The sequence below is a fragment of the Columba livia genome, chromosome 2 (assembly GCF_036013475.1).
Source record: "Columba livia isolate bColLiv1 breed racing homer chromosome 2, bColLiv1.pat.W.v2, whole genome shotgun sequence".
In the NCBI taxonomy this organism is placed as follows: Eukaryota; Metazoa; Chordata; class Aves; order Columbiformes; family Columbidae; genus Columba; species Columba livia.
In genome coordinates, this window is record NC_088603.1 from 162273398 (window position 1) to 162300629 (window position 27232).

Below are 27232 nucleotides of genomic sequence, written 5' to 3' on the forward strand. Positions count from 1 at the left end.
AGGAGTCCCTCTTCCCAAATGTGGCATTGGGGGTCCCTGTTCCCATATGTGGCATTGGAGGTCCCTGTCCCCAGATGTGGCAACAGGGGTCCCTGTTCCCACAGGTGGCATTGGGGGTCCCTGTCCCCAGATGTGGCATTGGGCGTCCCTGTCCCCACATGTGGCACCGGGGGTCCCTGTCCCCAAATGTGGCACCGGGGGTCCCTGTCCCCAGATGTGGCAATGAGGGTCCCGTCCCTGTCCCCACATGTGGCACCAGGCATCCCTGTCCCCACATGTGGCACTGGGGAGGTCCCTGTCCCCAAATGTGGCACCGGGGGTCCCTGTTCCCAAACGTGGCATTGGGGGTCCCTGTCCCCAGATGTGGCACTCGGGGGTCCCTTTTCCCATATGTGGCACTGGGGGTCCCTGTCCCCAGATGTGGCAATGGGGGTCCAGTCCCTGTCCCCACATGTGGCACCAGGCGTCCTTGTCCCCACAGGTGGCGCTGGGGGTCCCTGTTCCCACATGTGGCACTGGGGGTCCCTGTTCCCATATGTGGCACTGGGGGTCCCTGTTCCCATATGTGGCATTGAGGGGGGTCCCTGTCCCCACATGTGTCCCCAGGTTGTCCCCTACCCCCCAGCGCCATGGGGCCGGACATTTCCCTGTCACCTCGGGGTGTCCCACCCCCTGTTGTGTGGGGTCACCGGGGGGCGTGGGTGACTGTGGGGTGTGGGTGACCGTGGGGTGTGGGTGACTCTGAGGTGTGGGTGACTCTCAGGTGCGGGTGACTGTGTGGGTGACCATTGGGTGTGTGTGACTGTGGGGTGCGGGTGACCCTGGGGTGTGGGTGACTGTGTGGGTGACCATGGGGTGTGTGTGACTGTGGGGTGCGGGTGACCCTGGGGTGTGGGTGACTGTGTGGGTGACCATGGGGTGTGGGTGACTCTGGGGTGTGGGTGACCCTGGGGTGTGGGTGACTGTGGGGGTGACTGTGGGGTGTGGGTGACTGTGGGATGTGGGTGACTCTAGGGTGTAGGTGACTGTGGGGGGTGGGTGACCCTGGGGTGTGGGTGACTATGAGGGTGACTGTGGGGTGTGGGTGACTCTGGGGTGCGGGTAACTGTGGGATGTGGGTGACTGTGGGGTGTGGGTGACTGTGGGATGTGGGTGACTGTGGGATGTGGGTGACTGTGTGGGTGACTCTAGGGTGTAGGTGACTGTGGGGGGTGGGTGACCCTGGGGTGTGGGTGACGCCGAGGTGTGGGTGACTATGAGGGTGACTGTGGGGTGTGGGTGACTGTGTGGGTGACTGTGGGGATGTGGGTGACTCTGGGGTGTGGGTGACCCTGGCGTGCGGGTGACTGTGGGGTTGACTGTGGGGGTGACTGTGGGATGTGGGTGACTATGAGGGTGACTCTAGGGTGTAGGTGACTGTGGGGGGTGGGTGACCCTGGGGTGTGGGTGACGCCGAGGTGTGGGTGACTATGAGGGTGACTGTGGGGTGCGGGTGACTGTGGGGTGTGGGTGACTGTGGGATGTGGGTGACTGTGTGGATGACTGTGTGGGTGACCGTGGGGTGTAGGTGACTGTGGGGTGTGGGTGACTGTGGGATGTGGGTGACTGTGTGGGTGACTGTGGGGGTGAATGTGGGGTGCGGGTGACTGTGGGGTGTGGGTGACTCTGGGGTGTGGGTGACCCTGGCGTGCGGGTGACTGTGGGGTTGACTGTGGGGGTGACTGTGGGATGTGGGTGACTGTGTGGGTGACTCTAGGGTGTAGGTGACTGTGGGGGGTGGGTGACCCTGGGGTGTGGGTGACCCTGGGGTGTGGGCGACTGTGTGGGTGACTCTAGGGTGTAGGTGACTCTGGGGTGTGGGTGACCCTGGGGTGTGGGCGACTGTGTGGGTGACTCTAGGGTGTAGGTGACTCTGGGGTGTGGGTGACCCTGGGGTGTGGGTGACTATGAGGGTGACTGTGGGGTGTGGGTGACTGTGGGATGTGAGTGACTGTGTGGATGACTGTGTGGGTGACCGTGGGGTGTGAGTGACTGTGTGTGACTCTGGTGTGCGGGTGACTGTGTGTGTCACCGTGTGCGTCCCCTGTCCCGCAGTGTGTGTCCGCGGACGCGGTGCTGGCGCTGGCCGGGGGGCCGGCGGCGCTGGAGCCCCCGCAGCTGCCCTGGCTGGCGGCCGTTGTCATCGTCACCCTGCGCGACCCCCCCGGGGGCTGCGGGGACCCCTGGGCCGCCCGCGTCCGCGCGCTGCACCGCGACTTCACCGGCGGCCACGGCGAGCGCGGCCTGCGCCGGCTCATGGCGGACGTGGGGCGCGGCCTCGGCGCGGGGGACGGCGCACAGGTCAGGGACACGGGGACATGGGGACATTTGGGGACATGGGGATATGGGGGGATGTGGGAGGATACAGGGCCACGGGGACATGGGGGATATGGGGGAATATGGGGACATGAGGACATGGGGGGATATGGGGACATGGGAGACATGGGGGATATGGGGACATGGGGGATATGGGGACACAGGGAGGTATGGGAGGATATGGGGACACAGGGACATGGGGGGATATGGGGACACAGGGACATGGGGACATGGAGGGATATGGGGACATGGGGGATATGGGGACACAGGGAGGTATGGGAAGATATGGGGACACAGGGACATGGGGATATGGGAGGATATGGGAACATGGAGGTACATGGGGACATGGGGGGATATGGTAACATGAGGGACATGGGGGAATATGGTGACATGGGGGATATGGGGACATGGGGGGATATGGGGACATGGGGGGATATGGAGACATGGGGGGACATGGGGGGATATGGGAGGATATAGGGACACGGGGACATGGGGGACATGGAGACATGGGGGGATATGGGAGGATACAGGGACACAGGGACGTGGGGGGAAATGGGGGAATATGGGGACATGAGGACATGGGGGGATATGGGGACATGGGAGACGTGGGGGATATGGGAGGATATGAGGACACAGGGACATGGGGACATGGGAGGATATGGGAGGATATGGGGACATGGAGGTACATGGGGACATGGGGGGATATGGGGACATGTGAGACATGGGGGACATGGGAACACGGGGACATGGGGGGATATGGGAGGATATGGGGACACAGGGACATGGGGACATGGGGACATGGGGGGACACGGGGACATGAGGGACGTGGGGACATGAGGCGATATGGGGACATGGGGACACGGGGGACATGGGGACATGTGGGATATGGGGGGATATGGGGACATGGAGGTACATGGGGGGATATGGGAGGATATGGGGACACAGGGACATGGGAACATGGGAGGATATGGTAACATGGGGGACATGGGGACATGGGGGATATGGGGACATGGGGGCATATGGAGACATGGGGGGACATGGGGGGATATGGGAGGATATAGGGACAGGGGGACATGGGGACATGGGGGATATGGGGGAATATGGGAACACGGGAGGACATGGGGGGATATGGGAGGATATAGGGACAGGGGGACATGGGGACATGGGGGATATGGGGGGATATGGGAACACGGGAGGACATGGGGGGATATGGGGACATGGGGGAATATGGGGACATGGGGGTATATGGGGGGATATGGGTACACAGGGACATGGGGGATATGGGGAGATATGGGGACATGGGGGGATATGGGGACACAGGGACATGGGGACATGGGGGAATATGGGGACATGGGGACATGGGGGAATATAGGGGGATATGGAGACATGGGGACATGGAGGGATATGGGGACATGGGAGGACATGGGGACATGTGGGATGTGGGGGATGTGGGAGGATATGGGGACACAGGGACATGGGGGTATATGGGGGGATGTGAGGGTTATGGGGACATGGGGACATGGAGGGATATGGGGACATGGGAGGACGTGGGGACATGTGGGACATGGGACATGGGGGACACGGGGGAAACAGGGGGATGGGGGGACATGGGGCACAGGGAGGTGACACGTGGCACGGGCAGCTGTGTGGGGAGATGTGGGGAGGTGACACGGGGCACAGGTGACATTGCAGGGACGTGGGCCCTGGGGAGGTGACACGTGACACGGGCACCGGTCCATGGGTGTGGGCCCTGGGACACAGGGAGGGGACACGTGGCACGGGTGTCACTGCAGGCACGTGTGACCAGGGCACAGGGCGGGGACACGTGGCACAGACACGTGTGCCCCGGGGAGGTGACATGTGACACAGGTGCCATTGCATGGCCAGATGTGCCCTGGGGAGGTGACACACGTGTCACATCACCATTGCATGGCCAGATGTGTCCTGGGGAGGTGACACATGTCCCCTGGGGAGGTGACACACGTGTCACATCACCATTGCATGGCCAGATGTGTCCTGGGGAGGTGACACATGTCCCCTGGGGAGGTGACACACGTGTCACAGCCACCATTGCATGGACACAAGTGTCCTGGGGAGGTGACACACGTACCCTGGAGAGGTGACGTGTCACAGCCACCATTGCATGGCCACATGTCCCCCGAGGAGGTAACACATGTGCCATGGCCACCATTGCATGGCCACATGTCCCCTGGGAGGTGACATATGTCACGGACACCACTGCATTGCCACAAGTGTCCTGGGGAGGTGACACATGGGCCATGGCCACATGTCCCCTAGGGAGGTGACGTGTGTCACAGCCACCATTGCATGGGCACGAGTGTCCTGGGGAGGTGACACGTGTCCCCTGGGGAGGTGACACATTGGCCATGGCCACATGTCCCCTGGGAGGTGACACATGTCCCCTGGGGAGGTGACACATTGGCCATGGCCACATGTCCCCTGGGAGGTGACACATGTCCCCTGGGGAGGTGACACATGGGCCATGGCCACATGTCCCCTGGGGAGGTGACACATGTCCCCTGGGGAGGTGACACATTGGCCGTGGACACATGGCCCCTGGGGAGGTGACACATGGGCCATGGCCACATGTCCCCTGGGGAGGTGACATGTGTCACGGCCACCATTGCATGGCCACGTGTCCCCTAGGGAGGTGACACATGTCCCCTGGGGAGGTGACACATGGGCCATGGCCACGTGTCCCCTGGGAGGTGACACATGTCCCCTGGGGTGGTGACACATGGGCCATGGCCACATGTCCCCTGGGGAGGTGACACATGTCCCCTGGGGAGGTGACACATTGGCCGTGGCCACATGTCCCCTGGGAAGGTGACACATGTCACAGCCACCGTTGCATGGCCACATGTGCCCTGGGGAGGTGACACATGTCACAGCCACCGTTGCATGGCCACATGTCCCCTGGGGAGGTGAGACATGTCCCCTGGGGAGGTGAGAAGTGTCCCCTGGGGAGGTGACACGTGTGCCCCGGGGCGCCAGCTGTGTGGCGGGCGGGTTGGTGACACGGGTGACCCGCAGGGCTGTGTGGACGCGCCGGGGGTGCTGGCGGCGGGCGACGCGGTGTCCCCGCGGGTTGGGGACCGCGGGGCGCGGGTGCTGGTGGCCCTGGCCACCCTGGTGCTGAGCGGGCGCTGCCTGTGGACCCCCCCGCCCCCCCCCGGCTTCTTCCTGGACTACGTGTTCAGCCGCTATGGGGACAACCGGGGGATCCCCCCCCAGGGTGAGGGGACGGGGACATGGGGGGACATGGGGGGATGGGGAATGGGGGGACACGGGGAGGATGGGGAATGGGGGGACGTGGGGGAATGGGGGAACATGTGGGTGGGGGGATGGAAAATGGGGGGACGGGGGGGGCATGGGGAATGTGGGATGGGGCATGGGTGGACATGGGGGGACATGGGGGGATGGGGGGGACATGGGGGGGATGGGGGGACATGGGGACATGGGAAATGGGAGGGGGATATGGGGGATGGGGAATGGGGGGACATAATGGGGAATGGGAAATGTGGGGGTGGGGGATGGGGGGACATGAGGGGATGGGAAACGGGGAGACGAGGGGTGGGGGGTGGGGGGTGGGGGATGGGGAATGGGGTGACATGGGGGGACATGGGGGGATGGGGAGATGTGGGGGGGACATGGGGGGGATGGGGAATGGGGGGACGAGGTGGGGGGCAGGGGGGATGGGGCATGGGGGGACATGGGGGGACATTGGGGGACATGGGGGGATGAGACGTGGTGGGGGGACATGGGGGGATGGGAAATGGGCGGACATGGGGGAATGGGGGAACATGGGTGGTGGGGAGATGGGAAATGGGGAGGTGGGGATGGGGGGATATGGGGGGATGGGAAATGGGGGGGTGGGGGACATGGGGGGGATGGGGAATGGGGGAACATGGGTGGTGGGGGGATGGGAAATGGGGGGGTGGGGATGGGGGGATATGGGGGGATGGGAAATGGGGGGATGAGGGGTGGGGCGTGGGGGATGGGGAGGGGACATGGGGGGACATTGAGGGTGGGGGGATGGGAAATGGGGGGTGAGGGATGGGGGTACATGGGGGGATGGGAAATGGGGGGACGAGGAGTGGGGCATGGGGGATGGGGGGACATGGGGGAACATGGGGACATGGGGGGATGGGGAGATGGGGAGGGGATATGGGGGGGATGGGGAATGGGGGGACATGGGGGGACATGGGGACATGGGAAATGGGGGGGAGGGGGAGACATGGGGGAATGGGGGAACACAGGTGGTGGGGGGATGGGAAATGATGGGGTGAGTGATGGGGGGACATGGGGGGATGGGAGATATGAGGTGGGGGAGATAGGGGGCATAGGGGGGTGGGATTTCTGGGGCAGGAGGGGACATGTGGCCATGGGGGACATGGGGGGCAGCCGGGTCCTGCTGGAGGGCAGAGCTGTGGGGCAGATCCATGGGGCAGAGGATGTGGGGCAGGGGACATGGGTCGGGGCTGTGGGGCAGATCCGTGGGGCAGGGATCCATGGGGCAGGGGACATGGGTCGGGGCTGTGGGGCAGATCCGTGGGGCAGGGATCCATGGGGCAGGGGACATGGGTCGGGGCTGTGGGGCAGATCCGTGGGGCAGGGATCCATGGGGCAGGGGACATGGGTCGGGGCTGTGGGGCAGATCCGTGGGGCAGGGATCCATGGGGCAGGGATCCGTGGGGCAGACAGCGATGGTGTCTGCAGGGCTGAGCGCCCTGATGGAGCAGCTGGGACTGGGACCCCCCGGGGACACCCCCGGGGACACCCCTGGGGACAGGGACAGCAGCAGCGCCCCCCCCGCGCTGCCCCACGGCCAGAGCCAGCGCTGGGACACCGTGAGTGGGGACACGGGGGTGCCCGGGGGGGGCAGGGGACACGGGGGGGCAGGGGGACGTGGGGGGGGAACAGGGGGACATGTGGGGGGCAGGATGACAAGGGGGGCTCAGGGTGCCCATGGAGGGGGGCAGGGTTGTCTGGAGGGGCTCAGGGGTCCCTGGGGGGGTCAGGGTGACAGGGAGGGGGTCAGGGACCCCTGCGCGGGGGGGGGGGGCAGGGGTCTCTAAGAGGGGGGTCAAGGTGCTCATGGAGGGGCTCAGGGGGTCCTGGGGCGGTCAAGGTGTCCATGGAGGGGTCAGGGTACCCATGGGGGATTCAAGATGTCCATGGGGGGGTCAGGGGGCCCTGGGGGGGGGTAGGGTGTCCATGAGGGGGTCAGGATGCCCATGGGGGGTTCAGGATGTCCATGGGGGGGTCAGGATGCCCTGGGGGGGTCAGGATGCCCTGGGGGGTCAGGGTGTCGATGGGGGGGTCAGGATGCCCTGGGGGGGTGTGGATGTCCATGGGGGGGTCAGGATGCCCTGGGGGGGTCAGGATGTCCATGGGGGGGATCAGGATACCCATGGGGGGGGTCAGGATACCCATGGGGGCGTCAGGATGCCCTGGGGGGTCAGGGTGTCCATGGGGGGGTCAGGATACCCATGGCGGGGTCAGGGTGCTGACATGTCAGGATGCCCTGCGGGGAGTCAGGATGCCCTGGGAGGGGGGGGGTCAGGGTGCCCTGGGGGGGTCAGGATACCCATGGCGGGGTCAGGATACCCATGGGGGCGTCAGGATGCCCTGGGGGGTCAGGGTGTCCATGGGGGGGTCAGGATACCCATGGCGGGGTCGGGGTGCTGACATGTCAGGATGCCCTGCGGGGAGTCAGGATGCCCTGGGAGGGGGGGGGTCAGGGTGCCCTGGGGGGGTCAGGATACCCATGGCGGGGTCAGGATGCCCTGGGGGCGTCAGGATGCTCTGGGGGGCTCAGGGTGTCCTGGGGGGGGTTCAGGGGTCCCCGTGGGGTCCGCGCTCCCCCGGGGGTCTCCCCCACCCCCATCGCTGATCCCCCGTCCCCCCCCCCAGCTGTGCCTGCCCCCCCCCGAGCTGCTGCGGGCGCTGGGGGTGCCCGCGGGGGTCCCACTGTCCCGGGGGGATTTCCTGCGCCTGGGACCCGCGCTCCTGCAGCAGCAGCTCAGCGGGGCCTGCGCGCCCCCCCCGGGACCGCACCCCCCCACCGGCCCCCCCACCGGCCCCCCCGGCGCCCCCCGCCTGGCGCCCGCAGGAAGGGACACGGTCACGGCCACGGTCACGGTCACGGCCACGGCCACGGTCACGGGCTCGGGCAGCACCAGCACCACGGACAGCGACGGGCTGAGCACCGCCCAGAGTGAGACACGGGACACGGGGACAGGGATGGGGACACGGGACACGGGGACAGGGATGGGGACATGGGGACACGGGGATGAGGACGGGGACACGGTGTTGGGAATGGGGACACGGGACACGGGGACAGGGGTGGTGACACGGGACACGGGGACAAGCATGGGGACACGGGACACAGGGATGGAGGTGGGGACATGGGGACACGGGGATGGGGACGGGGACACAGGACCGGGGTGGGGACACGGGACACGGGGACAGGGACACAGGGATGGAGATGGGGAAATGGGGACACGGGGACACGGGGATGAGGACGGGGACACGGTGTTGGGGATGGGGACACGGGACACGGGGACAGGGGTGGTGACACGGGACACGGGGACAAGGATGGGGACACGGGACACGGGGACAGGGACACAGGGATGGAGATGGGGACATGGGGACACGGGAATGGGGACGGGGACACGGTGTTGGAAGTGGGGACACGGGACACGGGGACAGGGATGGGGACACGGGACACGGGGACAGGGACACAGGGATGGAGATGGGGACATGGGGACACGGGGATGGGGACGGGGACACAGGGTTGGGGATGGGGACACGGGACACGGGGACAAGGGTGGGGACACGGGACACGGGGACAAGCATGGGGACACGGGACACAGGGATGGAGGTGGGGACATGGGGACACGGGGATGGGGACGGGGACACAGGACCGGGGTGGGGACACGGGACACGGGGACAGGGACACAGGGATGGAGATGGGGACATGGGGACACGGGGATGAGGACGGGGACACGGTGTTGGGGATGGGGACACGGGACACGGGGACAGGGATGGTGACATGGGACACGGGGACAAGGATGGGGACACGGGACACGGGGACAGGGACACAGGGATGGAGATGGGGACATGGGGACACGGGGGTGGGGACACAGGACCAGGGGTGGGGACACGGGACACGGGGACAAGGGTGGGGACACGGGACACGGGGACAGGGACACAGGGATGGAGATGGGGACATGGGGACATGGGGATGGGGACACAGGACCAGGGGTGGGGACACGGGACACGGGGACAAGGGTGGGGACACGGGACACGGGGACAGGGACACACGGATGGAGATGGGGACATGGGGACACGGGGATGGGGACGGGGACACAGGACTAGGGGTGGGGACACGGGACACAGGGATGGAGATGGGGGAATGGGGACACGGGGATGGGGACGGGGACACGGTGTTGGGGATGGGGACACGGGACACGGGGACAGGGATGGTGACACGGGATACGGGGATGGAGATGGGGACATGGGGACACGGGGATGAGGACAGGGACACGGGGATGGAGATGCGGACATGGGGACACGGGGATGAGGACGGGGACACGGGGATGGGGACACAGGAACAGGGGTGGGGACACAGGGATGGGGACACGGGGATGGGGACGGGGACACAGGAACAGTAGTGGGGACAGGAGGATGGGGACACGGGGATGGGGACACAGGAACAGGGGTGGGGACACGGAGATGGGAACACGGGGATGGGAACATGGGGATGGGGACAGCAAGACGGGGACGGGGACACGGGAACCGGGGGTGGGGGGACGGGGACATGGAGAAACGGGGACAGGGGTGGGGACACGGGAACGGGGGTGGGGACACGGGAACAGGGGTGGGGACACGGGGATGGGGACACGGGGACAGGGGTGGGGACACAGATGGGACGGAGACACAGGCACGGGGACACTGGGACGGGCACGGGGACACCGGAACGGGGACATGGGGACACAGGGATGGGGACGGGGACACGGGGATGGGGACACGGGGACACAGGGACAGGGACGGGGACAGGAATGGGGACGGAGATATGGGGACGAGGATGGGGACATCGGGATGGGGACAGGTCCTACTGTGCCACAGGACAGTGGGATGGCACCGTGCAGCGCTGGGGACAGGGGACAGTGCCTGGCTGTGCCTGTGTCCCCACGTCCCACGCCTGTCCCTGTCCCTGTCCCCAGGGTAGAGGCTGAGCTCAGTGCGGGGGCTGTCCCTGTCCCCGTGTCCCCATGTCTGTCCCTGTCCCCGTGTCCCCACGCCTGTCCCTGTCCCCAGGGTACCCGGTGGGCACGGCTGCGGGTCTGTCCCTGTCCCCATGTCTGTCCCTGTCCCCAGGGTACCTGGTGGGCACGGCGGCGGGTCTGTCCCTGTCCCCTTGTCTGTCCCTGTCCCCACGTCCCCACGTCTGTCCCTGTCCCCAGGGTACCTGGTGGGCACGGCGGCGGGTCTGTCCCTGTCCCCATGTCTGTCCCTGTCCCCATGTCCCTACGCCTGTCCCTGTCCCCAGGGTACCTGGTGGGCACGGCGGCGGGTCTGTCCCTGTCCCCATGTCCCCATGTCCCCATGTCTGTCCCTGTCCCCAGGGTACCTGGTGGGCACGGCGGCAGGTCTGTCCCTGTCCCCACGTCCCCATGTCCCCATGTCCTCATGTCTGTCCCTGTCCCCAGGGTACCTGGTGGGCACGGCGGCGGGTCTGTCCCTGTCCCCATGTCTGTCCCTGTCCCCAGGGTACCTGGTGGGCACGGCTGCGGGTCTGTCCCTGTCCCCACGTCCCCATGTCCCCATGTCCCCATGTCCCCACGTCTGTCCCTGTCCCCAGGGTACCTGGTGGGCACGGCTGCGGGTCTGTCCCTGTCCCCACGTCCCCATGTCCCCATGTCCCCATGTCCCCACGTCTGTCCCTGTCCCCAGGGTACCTGGTGGGCACGGCTGCGGGTCTGTCCCTGTCCCCATGTCTGCCCCTGTCCCCATGTCTGTCCCTGTCCCCATGTCCCTACGCCTGTCCCTGTCCCCAGGGTACCCAGTGGGCACGGCTGCGGGTCTGTCCCTGTCCCCATGTCCCCATGTCCCCATCCCTGTCCCCAGGGTACCTGGTGGGCACGGTGGCGGGTCTGTCCCTGTCCCCATGTCTGTCCCTGTCCCCATGTCCCCATGTCCCCATGTCCCCATGTCCCCATCCCTGTCCCCAGGGTATCTGGTGGACACGGCGGCAGGTCTGTCCCTGTCCCCACGTCCCCACGTCCCCATGTCCCCATGTCCCCATGTCTGTCCCTGTCCCCAGGGTACCTGGTGGGCACGGCTGCGGGTCTGTCCCTGTCCCCATGTCCCCATGTCCCCATGTCCCCATGTCTGTCCCAGTCCCCAGGGTACCTGGTGGGCACGGCGGCGAGCCTGTCCCTGTCCCCATGTCCCCACGTCTGTCCCTGTCCCCAGGGTACCTGGTGGGCACGGCGGCAGGTCTGTCCCTGTGCCTGTGCCCGGTGCTGGCGCTGGCCCTGCTGCGCTGTCCCCCGTGTCACCGTGCCCAGCGCTGGCTGTCCCCGCTGCTGCTGGGGCTGGCGGCCGGCGCGCTGAGCGGGGACGCGCTGCTGCACCTGCTGCCACAGGTGACACGGGGGGACACCCACGGGGGACGGGGGGACACCCACTGGGGGGAACGGGGAAATGGGGGGGACACCCACTAGGGGGAATGGGGAGACACGGGGGAACGTCCACGGGGGGGAACGGGGCACATGGGGGGACACCCACTGGGGGGAACAGAGGACATGGGGGGACACACACTGCAGGGAATAGGGAGACACCGGGGGACGCCCACGGGGGACATGGGGGGACACCCACAGGAGGGAGTGAGGGGATATGGGGGGACACCCACAGAGGAATGGGGGGTCATGGGGACACCCACGGGGAGACACGGGGGGACACCTACTGGGGAGACAGGGGGACATGAGGGGACACCCACAGCGGGGAGTGAGGGGACATGGGCACACGGGGGGACATGGGGGGACACCCACAGAGAAATGGGGGGGGTCATGGGGACACGGGGGGACACCCGTGGGGGGGAATGGGGAGACATGGGGCACAGCGGGGGGACACGGGGGGACACCCACAGAGGGGAACGGGGGGACACAGAGGGGACAGGAGGGACACCCACAGGGGGAACAGGGGAACACAGGGGGACACAGGGGACACCCACAGAGGAACGGGGGTCATGGGGACACGGGGGGACACGGGGCACATCGGGGGGACACGGGGGGGACACCCACAGGGTGAACAGAGGGACACAGGGACATGGGGGGACACTCATGGGGGGAATGGGTGGACACGGGGGGACACCCACGCGGGGAATGGGGGCACATAAAGGGGACATGGCAGGAACACCCACGGGGGAACAGGGCGACATGGGGACACGGGAGGACGCCCACAGGGGGACATGGGGCACATCGAGGGGATACCCACAGTGGGGAATGGGGGGACACGGGGTGACACCCACAATGGGGAACGGGGGGGACATGTGGCATATCGAGGGGACACGTGGGGACACGGGGTGACACCCATGAGGGGAAGAGGGGGACATGGGGGACACAGGCAACACCCACAAGGGGCAAAGGAGGGACATGGGGGGGACACACTGGGGGACATGGCAGGGGGACACACAGGGAGGAACAGGGGGACATGGGGCACATTGAGGGGACACGGTGGGGTGGGCACAAGGGGACACATGGGGACACAGAGGGGGACATGGGGCACGGGTGGGGACATCCATGGGGGGGACATGTGGGGACAGCCATAGAGGGGCATGGAGGGACAGGGGCACATCAGGGGGACACAGGAGGACATGGTGGGGGACATGGAGGGGACACACGGGACGGACGCAGGGGACATCGTGGGGACACAGGAGGACATGGTGGGGGGACAAGGGGGACATCGTGGGGACACGGGGAGTACATTGGGGGGCACCAGGAGGACACGGGGGGACATGGGGGGGGACACAGGAGGGTACGGGAGGGGACATGGAAGGGACACGGGGGACGTCGTGGGGACACAGGGGGTATATGGGGGGGCACTGTGAGGACATGGGGACACGACACAGGGGGACATGGTGGGGGGGACAAGGGGACACAGGAGGGTACAAGGAAGAGACACACGGGAGGGACATGGGGGACATCGTGGGGACATGAAGGGTACATGGGGGGGACAAGGGGACACAGGAGGGTACAGGAGGGTATGGGTGGGGACACATGGGGACAGGGGGGTGACACAGGAGGGTACGGGAAGGGACATGGAAAGGACACGGGGGGTGCATGGGGGGGCACCGGGAGGACACGGGGACACAAGGAGACGTGGGGGGGGGACACAGGAACACAGGAGGGTATGGGAGGGGACATGGAGGGGACACACAGGAGGGACATGGGGGACATCGTGGGGACCTGGGGAGCACATGGCGGGGACAAGGGGACACAGGAGGGTACATGAGGGTACGGGTGGGGACACGGGGGGGACTCAGGGGGACATGTGGGGTACATGGGGGGGACACGGAGACACAGGAGGGGACATGGAGGGGACACACGGGAAGGACATGGGGGACGTCGTGGGGACATGGGGGGGGCAGGGGGGGACAAGGGGACACAGGAGGGTACATGAGGGTACGGGTGGGGACACGGGGGGGACACAGGGGGACATGTGGGGTACATGGGGGGGACACGGAGACACAGGAGGGGACATGGAGGGGACACATAGGCGGGTACAGGAGGGTACGGGGGTGACACGGGTGGCACGGAGGGGACAGGGGGACACACGGGTGGGACATGCGGGGACACACGAGGGAACAGCGCGGGGGGGGGGGGGGGAGAGACACGCGTGTGTGTGACCCCGCCCCCTCCCGCCCCCTGCAGGTGCTGGGGCTGCACGAGCACAGCGCGGGGGAGCACGCGGACGCGGGGGTGGCCCCCACGCACGAGGAGGGGGGGGAGGAGCCCCCCTGGCGGCTCGTGGCCGTGTTGGGGGGGCTCTTCGCCTTCTTCCTGCTGGAGAAGATCGTGGGCATCCTGCTGCCCGCGGGGGGGGCGGTGAGCGGGGGGGGAATGGGGGGAGTTGGGGGGCTGGGGGTGAAATGGGGGGCACGGGGAATGGGGGGGGTTAGGGGCTCAGGGGGCTGGGGGTGAGTTGGGGGGCACGGGGAATGGGGGGAGTTGGGGGGCTGGGGGGAGATGGGGGGCTGGGGGTGAGTTGGGGGGCATGGGGAATGGGGGGGGTTAGGGGCTCAGGGGGCTGGGGGTGAGTTGGGGGGCACGGGGAATGGGGGGAGTTGGGGGGCTGGGGGGAGATGGGGGGCTGGGGGTGAGTTGGGGGGTACAGGGAATGGGGGGGTTTGGGGGGCTGGGGGGAACTGGGGGGCTGGGAGTGAGTTGTGGGGCATGGGGAATGGGGGGAGTTGGGGGCTGTGGGATGGATGGGGGGGATTGGGGGGCTGGGGAAACGGGGGGCTGGGGGTGAGTTGGGGGGCACGGGGAACGGGGGGGAATTGGGGGGCTGGGGGGAGATGGGGGGCTGGGGGTGATTTGAGGGTCTGGGGGTGAGTTGGGGGGGACGGGGGATGGGGAATTGGGGGGGTTTGGGGGGTTAGGGGGAGCTGGGGGGCTGGGGGTGAGTTGGGGGGAATGGGGGTGAGTTGGGGGGCTGGGGGGAGATGGAGAGCTGGGGGTGAGTTGGGGGGCATGTGGAATGGGGGGCAGTTGGGGGGCTGGGGGGAGATGGAGGGCTGGGGGTGAGTTGGGGGGCATGTGGAATGGGGGGCAGTTGGGGGGCTGGGGGGAACTGGGGGGCTGGGGGGAACTGGGGGGCTGGGGGTGAGTTGGGGGGGACGGGGGATGGGGAGGGTTGGGGGGCTGGGGGGAACTGGGGGTGAGTTGTGGGGCACGGGGAATGGGGGGAGTTGGGGGCTGTGGGATGGATGGGGGGATTGGGGGGCTGGGGGAACGGGGGGGCTGGGGGTGAGTTGGGGGACACGGGGAATGGGGGGGAATTGGGGGGCTGGGGAGAGCTGGGGGGGTGGGGGTGAATTGGGGGGCATGAGGAATGGGGGTGAGTTGGGGGGCTGGGGAGAGCTGGGGGGCTGGGAGTGAGTTGGGCGGAATGGGGAATGGGGGTGAGTTGGGGGGCTGGGGGGAGCTGGGGGCCTGGGGGTGAGTTGGGGGGGACGGGGTATGGGGGGGAGTTGGGGGGCTGGGGATGAATTGGGGGGCACGGGGAATGGGGGGGAGTTGTGGGGCTGGCGGTGAGTTATGGGCATGGGGAATGGGGGGTTGAGGGGGTTTAGGGGCTACGGGGAGCTGGGGGGCTGGGAGTGAGTTGGGGGGCTGGGGTGAGTTGGGGGGCATAGGGAATGGGGGGGGTCGGCGGCTGTGGGGTGGATGGAGAGGTTTGGGGGGGCTGGGAAAAATGGGGGGCTGGGATTGAGTTGGGGGGCTGTGGGGCAAGGTTGGGGCTATGGGGTATTGGGGGGCTGTGGGGCTGGGTTGGGGCTATGGGGTATTGGGGGGCTGTGGGGCAGGGTTGGGGGCTATGGGGTATTGGGGGGCTGTGGGGCAGGGTTGGGGCTATGGGGTATTGGGGGGCTGTGGGGCTGGGTTGGGGGCTATATTGGGGGGCTGTGGGGCTGGGTTGGGGGCTATGGGGTATTGGGGGGCTGTGGGGCAGGGTTGGGGGCTATGGAGGCTGTGGGGCAGGGTTGGGGCTATGGGGTATTGGGGGGCTGTGAGGCTGGGTTGGGGGCTATATTGGGGGGCTGCGGGGCTGGTTTGGGGGCTATGGGGGTATTGGGGGGCTGTGGGGCAGGGTTGGGGCTATGGGGTATTGGGGGGCTGTGGGGCTGGGTTGGGGGCTATGGAGGCTGTGGGGCAGGGTTGGGGGCTATGGGGTATTGGGGGGCTGTGGGGCAGGGTTGGGGCTATGGGGTATTGGGGGGCTGTGGGGCTGGGTTGGGGGCTATGGGGTATTGGGGGGCTGCGGGGCTGGTTTGGGGGCTATGGGGTATTGGGGGGCTGTGGGGCAGGGTTGGGGCTATGGGGGTATTGGGGGGCTGTGGGGCAGGGTTGGGGGCTATATTGGGGGGCTGTGGGGCAGGGTTGGGGGCTATGGGGGTATTGGGGGGCTGTGGGGCAGGGCTGGGGCTATGGGGGCTGTGGGGCAGGGTTGGGGCTATGGGGTATTGGGGGGCTGTGGGGCAGGGTTGGGGCTATGGGGTATTGGGGGGCTGTGGGGCTGGGCTGGGGCTATGGGGTATTGGGGGGCTGTGGGGCTGGGTTGGGGGCTATGGGGTATTGGGGGGCTGTGGGGCAGGGTTGGGGCTATGGGGTATTGGGGGGCTGTGGGGCAGGGTTGGGGGCTATGGGGGCTGTGGGGTAGGGTTGGGGCTATGGGGTATTGGGGGGCTGTGGGGCTGGGCTGGGGGCTATGGGGGCTGTGGGGCAGCACTGACGCGCTGTGGGGCGCAGGGGGGGGCGCACTGTGATCACGCCGTGGGGCTGCAGCGCCGCCAGGAGGCGCCAGAACCGCAACCGGGGGACCCCGAGCAGGTACTGGGGGGGTGGGTAATGGGGTGACGGGGGCGGGGGGGCAGCAGCTATGGGGGGGGTGTCCCGGAACAATGTGGGGCGGGGGAGACCCCCAGGGTTCCCCTAATCTCTGGGGTAGCAGCCCCACGCCTCCCCCTTTCCCTCCTCCCCCCCCCCAGGTAAAGGTAGAAGACACCACCCCCACGCAGAGCACGCAGGAGCTGCAGACAAGCGGTACGCCCCCCCCACCCCGTTCCACCCCCCCTATCCCAACGCCCCCCCCCCCCGCTAAAAGGGGACCCGACCCAGGTGGGACTCGAACCCACAATCCCCAGCTCCGGAGGCTGATGCCTTATCCATTAGGCCACTGGGCCGGTGCGCGCCTGCCGGCGGGGCCGCGCGGCAGCTGGTGGGGGGTGTGTGGGTCTGGGGGTCCCCGGGGTGTCCCGGGTGACCGGGGGTGACCCCGGGTGTCTCGGGGTGTCCCGAGTGACCCGGGGTGACCGAGGGTGTCCCGGGGCGACCCGGGTGATCGGGGCTGACCGGGGGTGACCCGGGGGTGCCGGGGGGGACCCGGGGTCACCCCCGGGGTGTCCCGGGGTGACCAGGGGGTGACCTGGGGTGACCCGGGTTACCGGGAGTCACCTGGGGTGACCCGAGGTGTCCCGGGTGACCGAGGGTGTCCTAGGGGTGACCTGGGGTGACCGGGGGTGACCCGAGGGTGTCTCGGGGTGACCCGGGTGACCGGGGGTGACCCGGAGTGTCTCGGGGTGTCCCGGGGCGACCCGAGTGACCCGGGGTGACCGAGGGTGACTGGAGGGTGACCGGGGGTGACCCGGGGTGTCTCGGGGTGCCCCGGGTGACCTGGGGTGACCGGGGGTGACCCGGGTGACCGAGGGTGACCGGGGGTGACCAGGGGTGTCCCGGGGTGTCCCGGGTGACCCGGGGGACCCGGGGCGACCCGCGTGATCGGGGATGACCGGGGGTGACCCGGGGTGTCCCGGGTGACCCGGGTGACCTGGGGTGACCGGGGGTGACCGGGGGTGACCAGGGGTGTCCCGGGGTGTCCCGGGTGACCTGGGGTGACCCGGGGGTGACCGGGGGTGTCCCGGGGTGTCCCGGGGGACCCGGGGCGACCCGCGTGATCGGGGATGACCGGGGGTGACCCGGGGTGTCCCGGGTGACCCGGGTGACCTGGGGTGACCTGGGGTGACCCGGGGGTGTCCCGGGGGTGTCCCGGGGTGTCCCGGGTGACCTGGGGTGACCTGGGGTGACCCGGGGGTGTCCCGGGTGACAGAGGGTGACCCAGGGGTGACCGGGGGTGACCGGGGGTGTCCCGGGGTGTCCCGGGTGACCTGGGATGACCTGGGGTGACCCGGGGCTGTCCGGGGATGACCGGGGGTGTCCCGGGGCGACCCGCGTGACCTGGGGTGACCCGGGGGTGACCGGGGGTGTCCCGGGGTGTCCCGGGTGACAGAGGGTGACCTGGGGTGACCCGGGGGTGACCGGGGGTGACCGGGGGTGACCGGGGGTGTCCCGGGTGACAGAGGGTGACCCAGGGGTGACCGGGGGTGACCGGGGGTGTCCCGGGGTGTCCCGGGTGACCTGGGATGACCCGGGGGTGACCGGGGGTGTCCCGGGGTGTCCCGGGGGACCCGGGGCGACCCGCGTGATCGGGGATGTCCGGGGGTGACCCGGGGTGTCCCGGGTGACCCAGGTGACCCAGGGGTGACCTGGGGTGACCGGGGGTGACCGGGGGTGTCCCGGGGTGTCCCCGCAGGGCCCCGCGCGCTGCCCGCGCTGGTGACGCTGGGGCGCGGCGCGCACGCGCTGGCGGACGGGCTGGCCCTGGGCGCCGCCGGCAGCGCCTCCTGGCGGAGCGGAGTGGCCACCGCGCTCGGGCTGCTGTGCCACGAGCTGCCCGCCGCGCTGGGTGAGCAGCGGGGACACGGGGGGGCTGTGGGGTGCGGGGGGGCTGTGGGGGGCTGTGGGGTGCAGGGGGTTATGGGGGTCTATGGGGTGCAGGGCGTTATGGGGTGCAGGGGGTTATGGGGTGCAGGGGGTTATGGGGTGCAGGGGGTTATGGGGGGCTGTGGGGTGCAGGGGGTTATGGGGTGCAGGGGGTTATGGAGGGCTATGGGGTGCAGGGGAGTGTGGGGGTGCAGGGGGTTATGGGGGGCTATGGGGTGCAGGGGGTTATGGGGTGCAGGGGGGTTATGGGGGGCTGTGGGGTGCAGGGGAGTGTGGGGGTGCAGGGGGTTATGGGGTGCAGGTGGGTTATGGGGTTATGGGGTGCAGGGGGGTTATGGGGGGCTGTGGGGTGCAGGGGAGTGTGGGGGTGCAGGGGGTTATGGGGTGCAGGTGGGTTATGGGGTTATGGGGTGCAGGGGGGTTATGGGGGCTATGGGGTGCAGGGAAGTGTGGGGGTGCAGGAGGTTATGGGGTGCAAGGGAGAATATGGGGATGCAGGAGGGTTATGGGGGGCTATGGGGTACAGGGGGGTTGTGGGGTGCAGGGGGGTTGTGGGTTTCTGGGGTGCAGGGGGCTATGGGGGGCTATGGGGTACTGGGGGGTTGTGGAGTGCGGGGGGGTTATGGGGTGCAGGGGGGTTATGGGGGGCTATGGGATGCAGGGGAGTGTGGGGGTGCAGGGGGTTATGGGGTGCGGGGGGGCTATGGGGGACTATGGGGTGCAGGGGAAATGGGGTGCAGGGGGTTATGGGGTGCAGGGGGTTATGGGGGACTATGGGGTGCAGGAGAGTGTGGGGGTGCAGGGGGTTATGGGGTGCAGGGGTGTTGTGGGGGGCTATGGGCTACAGGGGGGTTGTGGGGTGCAGGGGGGCTATGGGGTGCATGTAAGTGTGGGGGTGCAGGGGGTTATGGGGTCATGGGGTGCAGGGGGGTTATGGGAGGCTATGGTGTGCAGGGGAGTGTGGGGGTGCAGGGGGTTATGGGGTGCAGGGGGGTTATGGGCTTATGGGGTGCAGGGGGGTTATGGGGGGCTATGGGGTGCATGGAAGTGTGGGGGTGCAGGGGGTTATGGGGTGCAGGGGGGTTAAGGGGGGTTATGGGGTGCAGGGGAGTGTGGGGTGCAGGGGGTTATGGGGTGCAGGGGGGTTATGGGGGCTATGGGGTGCAGGGGGTTATGGGGTGCAGGGGGGTTATGGGGGGCTATGGTGTGCATGGAAGTGTGGGGGAACAGGGGGTTATGGGGTGCAGGGGGGTTATGGGGGTCTATGGGATGCAGAGGAGTGTGGGGGTGCAGGGGGGTTGTGGGTTTCTGGGGTGCAGGGGGTTATGGGGTGGAGGGGGGTTATGGGGGGCTATGGGGTGCATGGAAGTGTGGAGGTGCAGGGGGTTATGGGGTGCAGAGGGGCTATGGAGGGCTATGGGGTGCAGGGGAGTGTGGGGTGCAGGGGGTTATGGGGGGCTATGGGGTGCAGGGGGTTATGGGGTGCAGGGGGGTTGTGGGTTTCTGGGGTGCAGGGGGGTTATGGGAGACTATGGGGTGCAGGGGAGTGTGGGGTGCAGGGGGTTATGGGGTGCAGGGGGGTTATGGGGTGCATGGAAGTGTGGGGGTGCAGGGGGTTATGGGGTGCAGAGGGGTTATGGGGGGCTATGGGCTACAGGGGGGTTGTGGGGGTGCAGAGGGGGTTGTGCGGTGCGGGGGAGTTGTGGGGGGGGGGCTAAGGGGTACTAGGGGGTTGTGGGGTGCGGGGGGGTTATGGGGTGCAGGGGGGTTGTGGGGTTCTGGGGTGCAGGGGGGTTATGGGGGGCTATGGGGTGCAGGGGAGTGTGGGGGTACAGGGGGTTATGGGGTGCGGGGGGGTTATGGGGGGATATGGGGTGCATGGAAGTGTGGGGGTGCAGAGGGTTATGGGGTGCAGGTGGGTTATGGGGGGCTATGGGGTGCAGGGGAGTGTGGGGGTACAGGGGGTTATGGGGTGCGGGGGGGTTATGGGGGGATATGGGGTGCATGGAAGTGTGGGGGTGCAGAGGGTTATGGGGTGCAGGTGGGTTATGGGGGGCTATGGGGTGCAGGGGGGTTATGGGGGCTATGGGGTGCATGTAAGTGTGGGGGTGCAGGGGGTTATGGGTTGCAGGTGGGTTATGGGGTCATGGGGTGCAGGGGGGTTATGGGGGGCTATGGGGTGCAGGGGAGTGTGGGTGTGCAGGGGGGTTATGGGGTTCTGGGGTGCAGGGGGGTTATGGGGGGCTGTGGGGTGCAGAAGAGTGTGGGGTGCAGGGGGTTATGGGGTGCAGGGGGGTTATGGGGGGCTATGGGATGCATGTAAGTGTGGGGGTACAGGGGGTTATGGGGTGCAGGGGGGTTATAGGGGGCTATGGGGTGCATGGAAGTGTGGGGGTGCAGGGGGTTATGGGGTGCAGGGGGGTTGTGGGTTAATGGGGTGCAGGGGGTTTATGGGGTGCAGTGGGGTTGTGGCTTTCTGGGGTGCAGGGGGGTTATGGGGGGCTATGGGCTACAGGGGGGTTGTGGGGGTGCAGAGGGGGTTGTGCGGTGCGGGGGGGTTGTGGGGTGCGGGGGGGCTATGGGGTGCAGGGGGGTTATAGGGGGTTGTGGGGTGCGGGGGGGTTGTGGGGTGTGGGTGGCTTGTGTGGTGTGGGGGGGGCTATTGGGTTCATGGGGCTTGTGGGGTGCAGGGGTATGTTTTGGGGTGCAGGGGTGCTCACGTGTGTCCTCAGGGCTGGTGTTGGTGCTGCTGCAGCTGGGGCTGGGGGTGCAGGGTTATGGGGTGCAGGGTTTTGGGGTGCAGGGTTATGGGGTGCAGGGGTTTTGGGGTGCAGGGTTATGGGGTGCAGGGTTATGGGGTGCAGGGTTATGGGGGTGCAGGGTTTTGGGGTGCAGGTCCCATGTCCCGTGTCCCCAGGGCTGGTGTCGATGCTGCTGCAGCTGGGGCTGGGGGTGCAGGGTTATGGGGTGCAGGGTTATGGGGTGCAGGGTTTTGGGGTGCAGGGGTTTTGGGGTGCAGGTGCCATGTCCCGTGTCCCCAGGGCTGGTGTCGGTGCTGCTGCAGCTGGGGCTGGGGGTGCAGGGTTATGGGGTGCAGGGGTTTGGGGTGCAGGGTTTTGGGGTGCAGGGTTATGGGTTGCAGGGTTATGGGGTGCAGGGGTTTTGGGGTGCAGGTCTCATGTCCCGTGTCCCCAGGGCTGGTGTCGGTGCTGCTGCAGCTGGGGCTGGGGGTGCAGGGTTATGGGGTGCAGGGTTTTGGGGTGCAGGGTTTTGGGGGCAGGGTTATGGGGTGCAGGGTTTTGGGGTGCAGGGGTTTTGGGGTGCAGGTCCCATGTCCCGTGTCCCCAGGGCTGGTGTCGGTGCTGCTGCAGCTGGGGCTGGGGGTGCAGTGTTAATGGGTGCAGTGTTTTGGGGTGCAGGTTCCATGTCCCGTGTCCCCAGGGCTGGTGTCGGTGCTGCTGCAGCTGGGGCTGGGGGTGCAGTGTTAATGGGTGCAGTGTTTTGGGGTGCAGGTTCCATGTACCGTGTCCCCAGGGCTGGTGTCGGTGCTGCTGCAGCTGGGGCTGGGGGTGCAGGGTTATGGGGTGCAGGTTTTTGGGGTGCAGGGTTTTGGGGTGCAGGGTGATGGGGTGCAGGGGTTTGGGGGTGCTGGGTTTTGGGGTGCAGGTCCCATGTCCCGTGTCCCCAGGGCTGGTGTCGGTGCTGCTGCAGCTGGGGCTGGGGGTGCAGGGTTTTGGGGTGCAGGGTTTTGGTGTGCAGGGTTATGGGGTGCAGGGTTTTGGGGTGCAGGGTTTTGGGGTGTTCCATGTCCCGTGTCCCCAGGGCTGGTGTCGGTGCTGCTGCAGCTGGGGCTGGGGGTGCAGGGTTTTGGGGTGCAGGGTTATGGGATGCAGGGTGATGGGGCTGCAGTGTTTTGGGGTGCAGGGGTTTTGGGGTGTTCCATGTCCCGTGTCCCCAGGGCTGGTGTCGGTGCTGCTGCAGCTGGGGCTGGGGACGCGGCGGGCGCTGGCGCTGGCGCTGGCCGGCTCGGTGCCGGTGCTGCCGGGGCTGTTTGCCGGGCTGGCCCTGGGCAGCGGCGCCGCCGGCCCGTGGATCGGGGCTGTGGCCACCGGGCTGCTGCTGCACCTGGCGCTGGGGGACATGGTGAGTGACGCCACGGGGACACCGGGGACACTGCGGGGACACCGCGGGGACACGGTCTGGGGACACCACGGGGACGTGGGGACACCACGGACACTGCGGGGACACCGCGGGGACACGGTCTGGGGACACCGCGGGGACATGGGGACACCACGGACACTGCGGGGACACCGCGGGGACACGGTCTGGGGACACCGCGGGGACATGGGGACACCACGGACACTGCGGGGACACCGCGGGGACACGGTCTGGGGACACCGCGGGGACATGGGGACACCACGGACACTGCGGGGACACCGCGGGGACACGGTCTGGGGACACCGCGGGGACATGGGGACACCACGGACACTGCGGGGACACCGCGGGGACACGGTCTGGGGACACCGCGGGGACATGGGGACATCAGGGACACCGCGGGGACACTAGGGACACTGCGGGGACACCATGGGGACACGGTCTGGGGCACCGGGACACTGCGGAGACACGGGCTGGGACATGGGGACACCAGGGACACTGGGACACCGCAGGGACACTGGGACACCGTAGGGACACCGGGGCACTGCAGGGACACGGGCTGGGACATGGGGACACCAGAGACACTGCGGGGACACCATGGGGACACCAGGGACACCGGAACACTGCGGGGACAGGGGCTGGGACATGGGGACACCAAGGACACTGTGGGGACACCAGGACACTGTGGAGACACCGGGACACTGTGGGGACATGGGCTGGGACACTGGGACACTGCAGGGACACTGGAACACTGCGGGGTCACCGTGACACTGTGGGGACACAGGCTGGGACATGGGGACACCGGGGACACCGCGGGGACACTGGGACACCGCGGGGATACGGGCAGGGACACTGGGACACTGTGGGGACACCGGGACACTGCAGGGACACCAGGGACACCAGGACACTGCAGGGACACTGGGACACTGCAGGGATGTGGGCTGGGACACCGAGGCACCACAGGGACACTAAGGACACTGCGGGGACACCAGGGACACCTGGACACCACGGGGACACTGGCAGGGACACCGGGACAGTGCGGGGACACAGGGACACTGCAGGGACATGGGCTGGGGCACCGGGACAGTGCGGGGACACCAGGGACACTGGGACACTGCAGGGACACAAGGGACACTGCAGGGACACGGGCTGGGGCACCGGGACACTGCGGGGACACCAGGGACACTGGGACACTGCAGGGACACGGGCTGGGGCACCGGGACAGTGCGGGGACACTGCGGGAACATCAGGGACACCAGGACAGCACAGGGACACCGGGGACACCGCGGGGACACGGGGCTGGGGCACAGGGACAGCATTGGGACACGGGCTGGGACACCAGGGACACTGCGGGGACACGGGCTGGAACAGCTGTACCACGTGTGTGCCTCGTCCCGTCTGTGGTGTCCCCTGTCCCCTGTCCTGTCTGTGGTGTCCCCTGTCCTGTCTGTGATGTCCCCTGTCCCGTCTGTGGTGTCCCCTGTCCCCTGTCCTGTCTGTGGTGTCCCCTGTCCCGTGTGTGATGTCCCCTGTCCCCTGTCCTGCCTGTGATGTCCCCTGTCCCATCTGTGGTGTCCCCTGTCCCGTCTGTGATGTCCCCTGTCCTGCCTGTGATGTCCCCTGTCCCATCTGTGGTGTCCCCTGTCCTGTCTGTGGTGTCCCCTGTCCTGCCTGTGATGTCCCCTGTCCTGTCTGTGACGTCCCCTGTCCCATCTGTGGTGGCCCCTGTCCCCTGTCCTGTCTGTGACGTCCCCTGTCCCATCTGTGGTGTCCCCTGTCCCCTGTCCTGTCTGTGGTGTCCCCTGTCCCATCTGTGGTGTCCCCTGTCCCCTGTCCTGTCTGTGGTGTCCCCTGTCCTGTCTGTGATGTCCCCTGTCCCATCTGTGGTGTCCCCTGTCCCCTGTCCTGTCTGTGGTGTCCCCTGTCCTGTCTGTGATGTCCCCTGTCCCATCTGTGGTGTCCCCTGTCCCCTGTCCTGTCTGTGATGTCCCCTGTCCCGTCTGTGGTGTCCCCTGTCCCCTGTCCTGTCTGTGATGTCCCCTGTCCCATCTGTGGTGTCCCCTGTCCCCTGTCCTGTCTGTGGTGTCCCCTGTCCTGTCTGTGACATCCCCTGTCCCATCTGTGGTGTCCCCTGTCCCCTGTCCTGTCTGTGATGTCCCCTGTCCCGTCTGTGACGTCCCCTGTCCCATCTGTGGTGTCCCCTGTCCCGCCTGTGATGTCCCCTATCCCGTCTGTGGTGTCCCCTGTCCCCTGTCCTGTCTGTGACGTCCCCTGTCCTGTCTGTGATGTCCTGTGTCCCATCTGTGGTGTCCCCTGTCCCGTCTGTGATGTCCCCTGTCCCATCTGTGGTGTCCCGTGTCCCCTGTCCCGTGTCCTCCCCGAGGTCCCAGCCATGCTGTCCCTGTGTCCGTGTGTGTGTCCGTGTGTCTGTCCAGGTGCCGGCCGTGCTGCCCCATGCTGTGTGTGTGTCCATGTGTCTGTCCAGGTGCTGGCCATGCTGTCCCATGCTGTGTGTGTGTCCATGTGTCTGTCCAGGTGCCGGCCGTGCTGTCCCATGCCGTGTGTGTGTCCGTGTGTCTGTCCAGGTGCCGGCCATGCTGTGCCATGCTGTCCCTATGTCCATCTGTCTGTCCAGGTGCCGGCCGTGCTGTCCCATGCCGTGTGTGTGTGTCCGTGTGTCTGTCCAGGTGCCGGCTACACCGTGTGTGTGTCCGTGTGTCTGTCCAGGTGCCGGCCGTGCTGTCCCATGCTGTCCCTGTGTCCGTGTGTCTGTCCAGGTGCTGGCCGTGCTGTCCCTATGTCCGTGTGTCTGTCCAGGTGCCGGCCGTGCTGTCCCATGCTCTGTGTGTGTCCGTGTGTCTGTCCAGGTGCCGGCCGTGCTGTCCCATGCTGTCCCTATGTCCGTGTGTCTGTCCAGGTGCCGGCCGTGCCGTCCCATGCTGTGTGTGTGTCCGTGTGTCTGTCCAGGTGCCGGCCGTGCTGTCCCATGCTGTCCCTATGTCCGTGTGTCTGTCCAGGTGCCGGCCGTGCCGTCCCATGCTGTGTGTGTGTCCGTGTGTCTGTCCAGGTGCCGGCCGTGCTGTCCCATGCTGTCCCTATGTCCGTGTGTCTGTCCAGGTGCCGGCCGTGCTGTCCCATGCTGTCCCTATGTCCATGTGTCTGTCCAGGTGCCGGCCGTGCTGTCCCATGCTCTGTGTGTGTCCGTGTGTCTGTCCAGGTGCCGGCCGTGCTGTCCCACGCCGTGTGTGTGTGTCCGTGTGTCTGTCCAGGTGCCGGCCGTGCTGTCCCATGCTCTGTGTGTGTCCATGTGTCTGTCCAGTTGCCGGCCGTGCTGTCCCACGCCGTGTGCGTGTCCGTGTGTCTGTCCAGGTGCCGGCCATGCCATCCCATGCCATGTGTGTGTCCATGTGTCTGTCCAGGTGCCGGCCGTGCTGTCCCTGTGTCCGTGTGTGTGTCCGTGTGTCTGTCCAGGTGCCGGCCGTGCTGCCCCATGCTGTCCCTATGTCCGTGTGTCTGTCCAGGTGCCGGCCGTGCTGTCCCATGCTCTGTGTGTGTCCGTGTGTCTGTCCAGGTGCCGGCCGTGCTGTCCCTGTGTCCGTGTGTGTTTGTCCGTGTGTCTGTCCAGGTGCCGGCCGTGCTGTCCCATGCTGTGTGTGTGTCCGTGTGTCTGTCCAGGTGCCGGCCATGCCATCCCATGCCGTGTGTGTGTGTCCATGTGTCTGTCCAGGTGCCGGCCGTGCTGTCCCTGTGTCCGTGTGTGTGTCCGTGTGTCTGTCCAGGTGCTGGCCGTGCTGTCCCATGCCTTGAGTGTGTCTGTGTGTCTGTCCAGGTGCTGGCCATGGTGTCTCTGTGTCCGTGTGTGTGTCCGTGTGTCTGTCCAGGTGCCGGCCGTGCCGTCCCATGCTGTGTATGTGTCCGTGTGTCTGTCCAGGTGCCGGCCGTGCTGTCCCATGCTGTCCCTATGTCCGTGTGTCTGTCCAGGTGCCGGCCGTGCTGTCCCATGCCGTGTGTGTGTCCGTGTGTCTGTCCAGGTGCCGGCCGTGCCGTCCCATGCTGTGTGTGTGTCCGTGTGTCTGTCCAGGTGCCGGCCGTGCTGTCCCATGCTGTCCCTATGTCCGTGTGTCTGT

The 27232-nt window shown here is 67.3% G+C and overlaps 1 protein-coding gene and 1 non-coding gene across 2 annotated transcripts in view; one reads left to right on the plus strand and one right to left on the minus strand.

Annotated features, from left to right (window-relative positions):
* SLC39A4 (solute carrier family 39 member 4) overlaps nt 1–27232 on the plus strand; it is a 29781-nt gene that overhangs the window by 1600 nt on the left and 949 nt on the right. The window contains exons 2-12 of the mRNA XM_065054684.1: nt 2095–2340; nt 5410–5611; nt 7096–7226; nt 8293–8596; nt 10934–10957; nt 11884–12032; nt 14319–14492; nt 16920–17000; nt 17159–17213; nt 18760–18912; nt 22909–23093. Coding sequence (XP_064910756.1) covers nt 2095–2340; nt 5410–5611; nt 7096–7226; nt 8293–8596; nt 10934–10957; nt 11884–12032; nt 14319–14492; nt 16920–17000; nt 17159–17213; nt 18760–18912; nt 22909–23093 — 1704 coding nt within the window. The remainder of the gene's footprint in view (nt 1–2094; nt 2341–5409; nt 5612–7095; nt 7227–8292; nt 8597–10933; nt 10958–11883; nt 12033–14318; nt 14493–16919; nt 17001–17158; nt 17214–18759; nt 18913–22908; nt 23094–27232) is intronic.
* On the minus strand, nt 17281–17353 carry TRNAR-CCG (transfer RNA arginine (anticodon CCG)). The gene has a single exon. It is a non-coding gene; the product is annotated as a tRNA-Arg (tRNA).